We start from the raw sequence: 13,364 nt of genomic DNA, 5'->3' as shown, positions 1-13,364 counted from the left end.
TATCAAAGATTATATGTTGTCAAAACGGCTGCAACACGCATTTTGCCTTGACGCATTTTCGTCCTTCTAGCTGATACATGTAGCGTTCTAGGCAGCTGTATGCAAAGCAGCAAAGGCAAAGCGAGCAAGTGAACGATGAGAGATTTACAGAGAAAGCGGAAGGGGCGGCATTCGCGGACCGGCTCTGGCGAGCATGAAAATTGGTACAAGAAATTGATTGGGCGTCGATCCTTCAAAGGAAGCCCAACCGGAGACACCTGTTATTCCACCGACCTGCACATGGACAGCAACCATCAGTCCTCTGTTGCTGCACTCCAACTGACATCACCTCTACCATCGCCGTCGGTCACCCGTCAGACCTCAACGTTGATAGGCGATAGTTTGAATGTTACAGAGCCAGGATCATCGGCCCGATCAAGTTGTGCCTTGACTGACGCCTGTCCACAGCCCAGACAAGACGCTAGAGATGTCAAAGCACCCAATAGCTCGCTCTCATCTCTCGTGTTTGATACCCAAGATGCCAGCGACGGTCTCACCTTCTACCCCCTAGGCCGCACACCTACTCCAGGCAACTTGCGAACAATACGCTTCACAAGCCGTGGCACTCGGTACAAGATGCAAGAAGTCTCCGACGCAGTGGTGAGTGATCATGTCCCACACATATCCTTGTCACAGATTTAACTCATGCGTAAGCTGTACTGGTCTGCTAGTTCAATAATGTCCATGGTGGCCAAGTGTCTCCGCGGAAACGTGCCGCATCTTATTTCCACGGCGAAGAAGATTGGGATACTGCTGATAGATATCCCAAGCGTGTGGAAAGGGCGAAAGCTGAACCCAGAATTCTTCAAAGTAATGAAGAAGCTGCAGAGCAACCGATAAACCAGACGTATTCACAATGTAGAATGCCACCTTTTTCTGACTCCTCTCCGTTACCAACCACCAGCTACGATGTGCCGACTACACCCAATATCAACTCTTCACCGCTTCCCACAGCCGCTGACATGGACACGGACGGCGACAACAGCTCGGCTTTACCGTCGCCTTCCTTGTCACCAATATCCACCTCACTCACTAGAAACATCGCGGCAGATGAATCGGACGCGCCCATGCCGCTTGCATCGCCGCTAACCGCATTACCATCACCCTCCAATATACCAAATCAGCTCATTGAAACATACACCGCACTCCCTCGTGAGATTCGACCTTACCTTTTGCTACACCTACTTCGCCGATCATCCATGAAATCATTACAATTCGTACACGAGACCGCCATGTTGGCTTTACGTTCTGATATCATTGGTCGTCTCCCACAACATTTAGCTCGCCGCGTCCTTTCTTTCTGCGATGTCCGAACGCTCTGCAGAGCAACTGCGGTGAGTCTGACGTGGAAAAAAATCATCGACTATGACGAACAGCTTTGGCATATAAAGCTGCAAGACGCTGGTTTCCAAGTTAGAAAAGAGGATTTGCTATCGGAGCACATTGTGGAGGAAGCAGCAACCGCAGATAAAGACAAGGTTGTCGAATACCAGACACCACTCAAAATCTTATATCGGAGACATCATCTCATGCATCTGAACTGGAAAGCCAACCGGTGCCAAAGAATGCAGTTAACGGGACACACTCACCACGTGGTTACTTGTCTTCAGTTCGACGAAGATAAAGTTGTCACTGGCTCTGATGATTGCTGCGTTAATATTTACGATATCAAAACGGGAGAATTGAAGCATGTTCTCAAGGGTCACGAAGGCGGCGTATGGGCTTTGCAATATGTTGGCAATACACTTGTGACGGGATCAACAGACAGGACGATACGGGTTTGGGACATGAAAACTGGCAGATGTCTTCACATTCTCAGAGGCCATGCAAGCACCGTGCGATGCCTGACAATTGTGCAACCAGTCAAGAATGCGGACGGAGTCATGGAGCCGAAAGAGCCGATGATTGTCAGCGGCTCACGAGACACGACATTGCGTGTTTGGCGTTTACCGCGTGTTAACAACGCAGAACGATCAGAAGGAACAGGACAGCAGCTCTCCCAAGAGGCAGCTCAGGGACCATCCATGTTTCAGGCCATTGCGCAGAGATATGGTCTGCATCCAACCGAACCTGATATGAATCTTTACGGTTCAAATTGGTATCCCGAGGCATCGCGAGACGATGCCTATCATGTCCATACTTTGCGCGGGCACACCCAGTCGGTCCGAGCGCTCGATGCTCGCGGTCGCATATTGGTCAGCGGAAGCTATGATCGATCAGTCCGTCTGTGGGATCTTGTCAGAGGAGGAGATCCATTGTATACCTGGAACGCGCACATAGATAAAGTATACGCAGTCGTCATTGATGCTAAACGAGATCAAGTTATCAGCGGTAGTATGGACCAGACCATACATATTTTCAATATCAAGACGAAGCTTGTCATAAATATCCTGCGGGGTAAGCAAATAGATCTGATGCAATCACAGAATAATGCGTGTTGATCGTTCGCCTTAGGACACACAAGTCTTGTGGGATTGATCGGTCTTACTCCCAACTTCCTCGTCAGTGCAGCTGCTGATCAGAAACTTCGTGTATGGTCTCCAGATACTGGCGAAAACATGCACGTCCTTCGTGGACACACAGGAGCTATTACATCATTCCAGCACGACGAGCGAAAGGTTATCTCTGGATCTGAAGGTGGCGTTAAAATGTGGGATATCCAAACCGGCAAGTTCCAATACGATCTCATTCAAGGTGTCTCTGGTGTCTGGCGAGTTGCCTTTGACGAGAGACGGTGCATCGCTGCTGTCAAGGACAATGAAGAGAAAACCAGAATCGAAGTATTAGATTATGGTTTCGATCTATATACCAAGAAAAACGATATGCATTCTTAAGCAAGATGGGGACTGTAAGAACTTTAGCTACATTAAATCTATCATCTGTTCTTTTTCTTTTTTTGCTTTCTACCATGTAGATCCATTATTTGCTAGCAGATAGTTTTTGAGCCTGGGGTGTAAACATGCCTCGACCGGTCAAAAGGTCCACGAGCGGTCGATGCTCGAACCACCAATTGTTACGTGGGACTCTGTTCAATACATCTGTCACCGATAGCAACTCTTGCACTGGAGTAAAAACAACATTTGCGCCGGATAAGCCTACTACGGCGGCGGATTCTTTGCAGCGCGTGAGCTCGATAGGCGTGGGCTGGTGCTGATTATGCGCGCCATCCAGAGCTCCAGAAGTGTGCAGTTCCAAGAACTGGATGCATGGTAATGCCAGTCTTGTAGCACGGATGCGATCTAGAGGAGATGGCGTATCTCCTTGCTGGACGTGACCGAGCACAGCCGTTCGCGAGTCGAAGAGTTGATGGCCTTCATCCTTCAAGATATTGCTAATCACGTTTGTCGTGTAGGTATCGCTCACAGTCTCAGTACGCAGGATAATACGGCCCTCAGACCTGTCTGTATCATCATCCAGGTAGAGAGCCATCAAATGTTTCACATCAGACTGTAGGCGTGACAAGGAAATGCCTTCTTCTGGTATGTATACCGTATTGGCACCCGAGGCCAATCCTGCTTCTACAGCCAAGTATCCGCTTTTGCCGCCTTGTACTTCTACTACAAAAACACGACGTCGAGAAGAGCGAGCAGACTGAACGATAGCATCGCATGCAGAGACAATAGCGTTCAAAGAAGTATCAGACCCCAGCGAGTAATCTGTTCCTGGTACATTGTTTGATATCGTGGCTGGAAGGTGGCATACCGGGATGCAGAGGGATGGGTACTTATCGCGGGCTTTATCGAGCTCATTCAGCGCCGAGAATGCTTCAAATCCGCCTATGATCATCAATGCCTGAATCTGGCTATGCTGGATTTGATACGCAACCATGCCCATATCAACATCTTTTCCAGGAACATGTCGATTCGTGCCGAGCTCTGATCCACCAAGAGACGTCCATCCATCAACGCCAATCCATGTAGCTTCAATGATAGTTCCTTTTACAAGACCGGAGAATCCATTGTAAACGAGCAAAGGCTTGTGTCCACGATTAAGCGCATATCGAACAGCGGTGCGAGTCGCGGCGTTCATACCGCCCGCTGGTGCACCTACATGGACAATGGCAATCCGCAGTCGCTTATATTCAGGCAAAGCATCTGTGCAGTCGTCGAGGATGGTGCTCGCCGAGAATGCTTCGTACTCCTCTGCAAACTGCGGATCACGCAGTTCCATGGCTCTACCGAAATTTTTCTTGCCGATAGCGTTTGCTACTTGGTGAGTCAGATCCACGGCTTTCATGAGAGGTCTATCTGTCACTTGGTTGTTGCTCATGCCGATAAGCGGCGAGGGAGTATCAGGAGTGCCGCTCAAGACAGCCTTGACAGCCGCCACGCTTTGGATGGTGGCCAGGATACGATCGGCTGCGCAGGGCGATCCACCGCGTTGGACGTGACCCAATGTTGTTACACGAGTGTCGAGTCCGAGACGATCTGCAAGCACGGTTTTGACGCTCTCGGCTTTGATCGGCTGAAGTGATTCATTGATAGCACCTTCTGCAACGATAACGACTGTCTTGCGCTTGCCGAGCCGACGATGCCGCTGTGTTACTGCACATAGCTGCGATTCCCAGTCTTCTGAAGGCGGGCGTTCCGGGATAAAAACAAAGTCTGCGCCAGTAGCGATGCCAGCCATAAGAGCTAGCCAACCACAGTGACGCCCCATCACTTCAACAACAAAAGCACGCTGGTGAGAAAGAGCTGTCGTATTGATAGAATCGACGCTTTCGCAGATACGATGCAAGGATGTATATGCACCGATGGTAATATCCGTGCTAGACATGTCGTTGTCGATAGAACCAACCAGCCCCACAATAGTCAGATGTTTGTGTTTTTCTGCTTTCTCCTTGGATATGCGCTGTGTCCTTTCGAGCTCCTCTACAAGACTTGGCCATTCGGATCGAAAAACATCAGCGCCTGTGAGCGAGCCATCGCCGCCGCAGACAATAAGGGAATCGATGCCTTTGCTGATCAGGTTCTCTACTGCCTTGAGTCGTCCTTCTCTGGTAGTAAACTCTTTGCATCTTGCTGTGCCGATCGACGTGCCACCCTGCGTATCCAATTGCTTGAGAATACAAAATTTCGTAAAAACAATCGATTACTTACCATGTGAATCCATCCTCGAACGCTTTTCCAGTCCATCTTGCGAATTCTATCGCCACCATCGACGAGACCCTGATAGCCTTCGTAAACGGCATAGACTTCGCATCCCATAGAAATGCCGTATCGTACAACGCCGCGTACGCATGGATTCATTCCAGGAGCGTCACCGCCGGAAGTCAGCACAGCGATCTTGCGAGGTTCCTGTTCTTGATGTGTTGCTTCCTGCACGGCTGTTGCCATGCCTTCACGGTGCTGCTGAGTGTTAGTAAGCAGGCTAGGGAACGACGGCTTTGTGCAGAAAAGGATCATGTTGCCAAGAGGATCGTGTGCGTACACACGGCTTTGATGATCTTGGAAGGCAATGCCCAATTTTGTTAATTTTTCCTTTGTACCATTCAGGTCGCCTATAAGCAGCACGACAGCACTTTCTGTAAGACTCCAGTCAACGTCGCTATTAGACTCGATAGGTCCCTGCTCTTCTACCGAGTCTGCCGTGGCCAAGACGATCTTGATAACAATATTCATGCCATTAGCGGTATTCTTGAGTTTGAGCCAAGTTCTGCGCGGTTTATCGTCGTGTTCGTCATCATACTCCCTCACAGACTTTGTGGGCTTCTCTTGCTTGATTTCATCCAAAAGAGTCTGGAATCCAATGGATTTATAAAAACTAACGGTTTGTTCGAATGCCTCGGGTGTATTTGCACGTAATACAATGTGCGAAAACCCTTGAGCTGACATGTGGTTGCGTATGCAGGAAAAAAGCGAAAAGAGAAAAAGAAAGCTTGCTACGTAGGGGTCTACCTAAATGAGCGAGTGCTGTGTGCCACTTATCTCACTGAACCCTTGTCCATTTTCGCTGCTGCCTACAGTATTTTCTATGCTTTAAACTCTTTCAATTACTAAATTTGATGACCGACGAGAAATCGCGTGTAGACCTGATGGAAAAACAAGAGTCTCTGTCCAAAATGATCGCTGCTATTCACTGAATATTCTTTTATTTATTATTATTATTATTATTATTATTATTATTATTATTATTATTATTATTATTATTATTATTATTATCATTATTATCATTATTATTTATATTTTAGCGGAAAGCTATCCGAGCGAAAATACTCAAATCCCTCTTTGTATATATTTCTTGTCGAGAACATAAAGATTCGAAACAGAAACAAGCTAGCAGCAATAGCTGGTCATGCTTCGCTACAAGGTCATGCAATGGACCTTTCAATCGTTAGCAATTGTTTCCAAGCTGCCAACGAGAAGTACAGCGTTTGATCCTCCCCGTAAGGAAAGGTTATCAGATATTTGGTACCTGCAATGATATTACTAGGCGGTGTAAAATCTCGCAGTAGCCGTCAAGAGCTAGTCTGGTACCTTGCTGCTACAATCTCTTTAATATTATCTGCGGGTGATGATAAATTCTATTGATCTGTTACTCCGGTACGAGGCACAGACTGGCGCAAGTCCAACAATTTCTCGCATGTGGGAAGCGCGAGACCATACTAAGAAATGTCCCTGCTGTTTCCTGAGCTTTCAGACTGCTGCTGACATTGCGCATTGCCCAACTGGTGAACACGTCATTTCCATACTCTCGTCGAGGAAACGATGCTTTGAAGTAGGTAGATAGATTTGCACAATGTGGCTTAAAAGCATAAGTCTAAATCATGTTGCTAAGGATATTTCGAAGCTTGCCTTCCACGTCCTGTACTATATTTACTTAAAAAACGCATGGTATAGCAACGCAACTTTGTTGATTGCTTCAGTTGTTAATCCAGTATTCATTTTCATTATTATTCGTATAATTGGAAAGTAATGTCCCCCACTGCTCGTCCAAGCATACAGCGTTACAAGTGTTCCAAGAAAGAACGGCCGTATGCTTTGGGACCATCAAGGAGGTATAGGCATTCTTGTCTCTGAATGACTCAAGCTTTGCCAACGAGACAGCACACAAAGATGCTAGTTGAGGAATACAAGGTTCCTCTGACAAAGGATCTAAGGCAAAGACGTATAGAAGTGTAAAATCGAGCTTCTCTGGCTTATAAAAACAACGAAAATTTTTTTCTCCGCCCACAAGTGGGTGAATAAATATCCGGATACTCGAAGAGAGCCTTTCCTACCAGCAGGTTGCATGGTCTGACATTGCTTTAGAAATGTAAGTTTACTCAGTTTATCGACAATGGTGATCATCAATCTGAAGATTTTACATATATATTTTCTAGCTGATGGAAGAATGCTAAATCATGGATGCAAAGTTTTCATACTTATTTGAACGATAGCTTTCCAAAATGCAGAAATGACATTAGAGCCAAGGTAGCCCTGCATATGTAGATAGAAAATGCTCGCTTGTTCAGCATGCAGCTTCTGCAAATGTGCAGTGTTTGCTATTGAGTATGTTTTCTATGCACTCCACAAGCCCGGATCGCCGGTACATCAAGGTGAGTTAAATGTTGTTCGCAATATGATGTTCCAACAAAAAAGGTATCTCTCTTGTATATCCTCTGTATAAATGATGCATTGGATGACTGCATAGATCACCAGTCTAGTTTATGCACTTTCTTCTGAAGATCGCAGCAGTTTACAGCACCCTGTAAGCGTGCTGCAGATAACGCGAACGCAAGCACGTGCAAGATAAGGTTAGGAGGATAGAGTTTAGATGCATGGACACGGGAGGATCAGCCCAATGTAATATAGCAGTGATCGATATAATTCAGTGATGTCTCCAGTGGAGCGTTGGACCATGTACCACTGAATGTGGGGTGAGCTGGGCGGGGTTGGGAAATGAAATGGGCTGCCTTTGTGAGAGCACATGTTTGCAACCTCGAATCAGAGGCGCCATCTGGATTTGAAAGAGGGCACGTTGGCCAAACGAAAGGATCTCCTGTGTCGATAACGATAAGCTGACAAGTACGCCACTTCAGATAAAGAATGGTATGAAGATGGAACAAAAAACTGATCCAATTCAGCCACTAACCCTATGACATTACATATTGTGGGTGTTGCTGCTGCTCGTATCATCTAATGTACGTCGTATTCGATCGCTTACAGCAAGCTTTTCCATAAGATAAAGGGATGATAACACGCCGTTATAACAGTCCACAGTTTCCAATGCTCTCAGTACGGAATCGCCACATATACATGGTGACTTACGTGTGTGGCGACTTACGTGCTATAATACCAGTTTGAATTTAAAGTAGACGTACGTGTTGCCACCATCTTCAATTATCCAAAAGATTGTTGCTTTACGACGGCGTACAATGGTAACGACCATATCTATCGTGTCATTATTATCGGGCTGCATTGATCATTTACATACACTTATTCCCAAAAGTAATGTCGCATTTTGTGAAATTTTATAATACATTTATACACCAAAACGATAAATTGCAGCGACATTAATTTTTGGAAAAGGTGTATATACCTGCTTATCTTTGCAGATCTTCCGTAAACGGTTTGAAGGCTGGCAGGTTTTTACTTACTGGGAGCATAGTTGCCAAATACAGCAACTAAGGATAGGATGTGAGGATGTTTGGGTTCATCCCAAACGTTTTACAAAAATGAACAACTCCGAGATGGGCTTCCGTAGATCTGGCGAATCAATTGTCGACCAGTCGTGGGGGCAGATATTTAAAAAGCACGGAGGGCTGACTGCGATTCCGGCAACAAAGGATTCAATAGGGCGGGGAAAGGGAACGTGAGCGCTCGACGATCCAATCAGAGCCACACGTGTTGGAGCATGTTGTTCTCGATTGGGTCAAGTTCAGATGTATCAATGAGCCTTTAGAAAGGTTGGATGCCACTCGTGCACGCGCACATACACACAGAGCACCCACAGAAAAAACCCACATAAACATCTTTCTTTACGTTTTCGTTCGTTTCCAAGACAACTCCTTCTTCCCCTTTTTTACTTTTTTACATTTTTCTGCTACCATATATCATGAAATCAAGTAACAATAGTCCAACTATGGTCCCTCCCAAGAAGCGTCGAAAAGCGTCTTCACCAACGGGAAGCGCAGTGTCGTCACCGGTTTCGCAAGCACGGACTCCTTCAACGGAAGAAAATGATCAGGGAAAACGAAAGACAACACGGTCAAAGGATGAAGAGACACCTATAGCTGCGCCTGCTATGGCGCTACCTCCTCCCCTTATGCCTTACCCGCACCCTCCGCATGCGCACTTTGTAGTCCAGTCGCCTTACTACCCTCTTTACCCTCCCACACCGTTCTATGTCCCTGTAGGATCATCGCCACCGCTTCCACCTCACCGCGGCAGTGTTGGTGGCAGCAACAGCGGTAGCAGTAACAGCAATAACAATAGCGCGAACGGCGCCAACAGCAAACAATCCTCTGGGACTCCACGCATATTACCGAAAGCACCTACTGGAACAGAGTGCTTCCCATCACCTGAATACCATCCTCTCTATCCGCATCCTCATCCGTACGCCCTTCCTATCAGTCCACCAACGCTAAGAGGAAAACAGCCGGAGGCGTTGAGCACAGCCGACCAGAGGGAGCAAGCTCGCAAACTCTCTCACAGCGCCATCGAGCGCCGGAGACGCGAACGGATTAATGATAAAATTGTCCAGCTGCGGCAACTTATTCCCTCGTGTGCAGACCAGGAGCACCTGCATAAAATGACTGTACTCCAGAGCGCTATCGACTATATTACATATTTGAAGCAAGTCGTGTCCAAGCTGGAAGGCGAAGATCGAGTGCATGTCAGCCTAAAAATGCAAAAAACACCGAAATCCATGCTCCCTAAAGAAGTAGAGCCGTTTACGACCCAGTTCTCAGTCCAGCAAGGTAAACCAAGGCGACGCAGCGAAAGCAGCAACAGCAGCAGCAATTCTGCGGATCAGAATGATTCCGCTGCAGCATCGGCAGCAGAGAGTAAGTCCGAATAGTATGCAGTGCTGTGTTGACTTAAGGCTAAATTCATCGCAAATAGCCAAAGCTATGAAACCTATCGATGTAATCAAAGCTGGAGAAGCTATCGCCGCAGATCCACCGTCTGCAAACGAAGCTTCGGAAGAATCCTCGGGTGCTACGTGGTTACCGCCTCCGCTGAAAGAAACCGCTGGCTCTCCTTGCTCGTCATCGGCATCTTGGCAAGATGAAAACAAAACAGAAACAAACAGCAACTATGAATCTGCTTTGCCGACGCCTTTGCTGACACCACGGCCGATAACAAATGCGTCGAGCGAAATCCCTACGACTTCCAAGTCCGAAGAGAACGGCAGCAGCAGCAGCAGCACCAACAACAATCATCAAACAAAACATATGAGTCTTCAGAATATTTTATGTTGAAGTTATGTAGTGTATCTCTGCCTGCAGTTTTCCCTTTTTCCTGCCTTGTTTCTTCTTTTCACTGTCTACCACCTGCTATTATACACGCTCCCAATACCTTACTATGCTCTTTCCAAACATATCCGAATGTAAATGGACCAATGATGAAGAAAAACCTGGTCTCGAACACCTTTTCATAACATTGAAATACTAAATGGTTTGATTCAGCTTTCTATTGTCATCTTTTTATTACCTGACGGACTTGAGAGTTTATAATCAACAGCATAAAACATGCATGTTTCGACTCCGTCCACACAGGCAACTAGCAACAGATGCCGGCACCGCGTTAAGCGCGACATACGTATTATCATACCAGCGATGAACACTCCTATGACTGAGATTGGACAAGAAAGCAAAAATCGTGTCTATTTTGTCCACCCAAAACGTCTGTAGTTATTGGATATAAGTTTAACGTCTTTAAACCAAAACGCGTCGAATGACCCTGTTCCACGCACATTCCCTTAATACATAAGAGTCGTCTTGGAAAGATTCCTAGTCGTAGGATTGGATGACGGAGTATTCTCAAGTTATCCTATTTGCTCTCCAATCCTGGTAGTAATCCCCCACCCGAAATATTTTAAACAGTTTTGGTTTCCTGGCAACTTGTAACCACAAGTAAAAGTTAGGATCCCTGTTTAATACGAAACGTATGTATATCTATTTGAACAAAAATAGCCCATTTCAAGATGAGCATTGAAATGGAAAAAAGGCACAGACACAAACATAAAAAAGAATAAATGTGAAGCAATGCAAAAAAAAAAACAAAGAACGTAATTATAAGCGCAGAAAAAATATGGCAGGAAAGCATGAGAGGAAAGCGAAAACTACTCGGAATTAGCATTCTGACACAAGAGATGATTGTGGTGGAGGTAAATATGTATAATCGGGAAGGATATCTAGCTTGAGTTTTTGGATGGGCGACAGAGAACACGTCCTTTCGCCAAAACCCGGACAGATGAGGTATCTCCAGCAACAAACGGTGGACATACGCAAAGCTGCACCGTTCCTGACGTTTGTCCATCTTCGTCGATCATTAACTCGGCGTCGAACAGTTGTTCACCCTCCGCTACAGCCGCAGCCGTAATATCCACTTCCTGTCCTTTGATGGCGAGTCCTAAAGAGATGGTTTGGTCGACGAGTATCTGCACCTTGGCACCGTAGTGTTTTTGTACATCAGGTTCGGCTTTATCGTGCTGATAGACAAATGGATATGCCTTGACAAGTCCGCTGTACAGATATTTCCAACTGTTCTGCAGAGCTGCATGCCGCGATCGATATACATCGCTGTCTTTATCCATGTCCTTCTTGACAACCACCAGCGCCATCTCTTGTCGCAAACGAATAGGGAATCTAGTGCAAGAATTTTGATCCTCTAACCAGTATTGGAGCCGGTTGTAATCTTCTACGACTTCCACACCTGGAAATACATTTAAATTGAGAATCTGCACAAGGACATCCATCATGAACTTTTCTGTCAGCATCTTGAGACGCAAAGATGACAGAGGACATCCCATCTCACAGATCGTCTCGTTTAGATTGAGCCAAAATGTGCCTAGTGCTCGCGTTGCTATCTCTGCATCCGCCTTTTCTACGAGCATGCCGGCAAGAATACCAATGTTGTCACGAAGCTGTTTGATCCGTCCGCGAATGGATTCTAGATCGTCGTCTGTAGCGCGCAATGCTTTGATGTGTTCCTTGTAACTGGATTGGAGCTGCTGCATATCCTGTTGGCGCTGATCTTTCTTTTCCCGCATCTTGTTTAATTTATCAGTCAAAACTCTGTTGTCCTGCTGGTATCGCTCGTTTTCAGCTTCCAATTCCTGCAGAATTTGCTTTTGACGTGCTAGCTGTGCTTGCAGTGTGACAGTGGTTGCACAAGATCCTGCATCGCTCCGTTCGGATTCTGGAGGGTTGTGCAAAGGCTTCTGTCAGTGAACCTGTCACACGAACGATTTGACATGAGCTCTCTACCTTCATCAACCGCTTCAGCATTTGCATCTGGAGGCGGTTCCAATTGCGCAGCCTGAAGAGATGACATTCGATTCTGAAGACGCAGGCTGCTTGTGCGATGAGGACGCTCGACTGTGACGCTTCCGATACTGCTGTTGCTAGCTCGCTGTTGAAGACCGTTTGCGTGGTTCGACTGTGGCTGGTAGGATGACGAAAGTGAAACTGAAGACATGGAGGAGGACAAGGACGGGATCGACTGCTTTTTCGGCTTCTTCTGGAACAGTTTAGATATTCGTTCCATTGATTTCTTCTTGGGTGTATTTGACTTGTCGTTGGTGTCGTTCGGGTAGAGGCACTCAGATGCTTCGTTCGTAGCAGGCACAAGTGCTACGGAGCGCCGGTCTTCAGTGCCCAGCATGGTCTCTTGCCGAAAGAAAAAGAGTGAGCAGTTCGTTCCTGAGAGGTTTGCCGTTTTTGCCTCAGAATGAAGGTCCGAATGAAAGGGGGCTGGCCAGGCCCCACCACAAAAAAATTCTGTCCGTTGTAGAAGGATTTATCGTCTCGCTTGCGGTAAGTGCAGCACTGAACCCCTTGGTATACTTATTTCGGAATGTTTGTCACTTTATATATCAAGATTCATTAGCAACTAGTACCACTGCATACTCAAACGTCGCGAACGGCTGATGAAGTTTCGGGTGGAGTTTCTCGACGATAAATCATTAGCAGCCACTCAATCGTCGCCCCGCGTTCACTAGTCTTGTCTATGGAACAATCTATCAAGAGCAACTTGCAAAATAAATTCCTTTCTTCAAGCATTGATATCTCCACAGATTAGTTGTATGAGGTTCATCAGAGTGTGTACCGCATCGTTGACTTCAGCTACTAGAGATAAGAAGATCAGCGACATAAACCTTGCGGCCAAGGTGTGCAA

At 46.5% G+C, this 13,364-nt stretch overlaps 5 protein-coding genes across 5 annotated transcripts; 3 read left to right on the top strand and 2 right to left on the bottom strand.

Moving 5' to 3' along the window:
- Positions 1–279: 279 nt before the first annotated feature.
- On the top strand, positions 280–2,873 carry VTP01DRAFT_152 (uncharacterized protein; the record flags this gene model as incomplete). Its single annotated transcript, XM_069379879.1, has 3 exons — positions 280–639; positions 711–2,436; positions 2,494–2,873. The coding sequence occupies 3 exons, from the start codon at positions 280–282 to the stop codon at positions 2,871–2,873; spliced, it is 2,466 nt and encodes an 821-aa protein (XP_069244572.1).
- Positions 2,874–2,958: 85 nt separating this feature from the next.
- Positions 2,959–5,873, bottom strand: VTP01DRAFT_151 (uncharacterized protein; the record flags this gene model as incomplete). The annotated part of the gene is made up of 2 exons (XM_069379868.1): positions 2,959–5,082; positions 5,139–5,873. The coding sequence occupies 2 exons, from the start codon at positions 5,871–5,873 to the stop codon at positions 2,959–2,961; spliced, it is 2,859 nt and encodes a 952-aa protein (XP_069244571.1).
- A 748-nt stretch (positions 5,874–6,621) lies between these two features.
- Positions 6,622–7,042, top strand: VTP01DRAFT_150 (uncharacterized protein; the record flags this gene model as incomplete). The annotated part of the gene is made up of 3 exons (XM_069379857.1): positions 6,622–6,756; positions 6,817–6,872; positions 6,952–7,042. The coding sequence occupies 3 exons, from the start codon at positions 6,622–6,624 to the stop codon at positions 7,040–7,042; spliced, it is 282 nt and encodes a 93-aa protein (XP_069244570.1).
- A 2,033-nt stretch (positions 7,043–9,075) lies between these two features.
- Positions 9,076–10,444, top strand: VTP01DRAFT_149 (uncharacterized protein; the record flags this gene model as incomplete). Its single annotated transcript, XM_069379845.1, has 2 exons — positions 9,076–10,027; positions 10,086–10,444. 2 exons carry the CDS (start codon positions 9,076–9,078, stop codon positions 10,442–10,444), a joined length of 1,311 nt encoding a protein of 436 aa, XP_069244569.1.
- Positions 10,445–11,379: 935 nt separating this feature from the next.
- VTP01DRAFT_148 (uncharacterized protein) lies at positions 11,380–12,851 on the bottom strand (the record flags this gene model as incomplete). The annotated part of the gene is made up of 2 exons (XM_069379834.1): positions 11,380–12,386; positions 12,455–12,851. 2 exons carry the CDS (start codon positions 12,849–12,851, stop codon positions 11,380–11,382), a joined length of 1,404 nt encoding a protein of 467 aa, XP_069244568.1.
- Positions 12,852–13,364: the final 513 nt, after the last annotated feature.

This window comes from Rhizomucor pusillus, assembly GCF_041956525.1.
Source record: "Rhizomucor pusillus strain CBS 183.67 unplaced genomic scaffold VTP01scaffold_1, whole genome shotgun sequence".
In the NCBI taxonomy this organism is placed as follows: domain Eukaryota; kingdom Fungi; phylum Mucoromycota; class Mucoromycetes; order Mucorales; family Lichtheimiaceae; genus Rhizomucor; species Rhizomucor pusillus.
The sequence above is the reverse complement of the archived record's forward strand: the minus strand, read 5'-3'. Positions and strand labels throughout refer to the sequence as shown.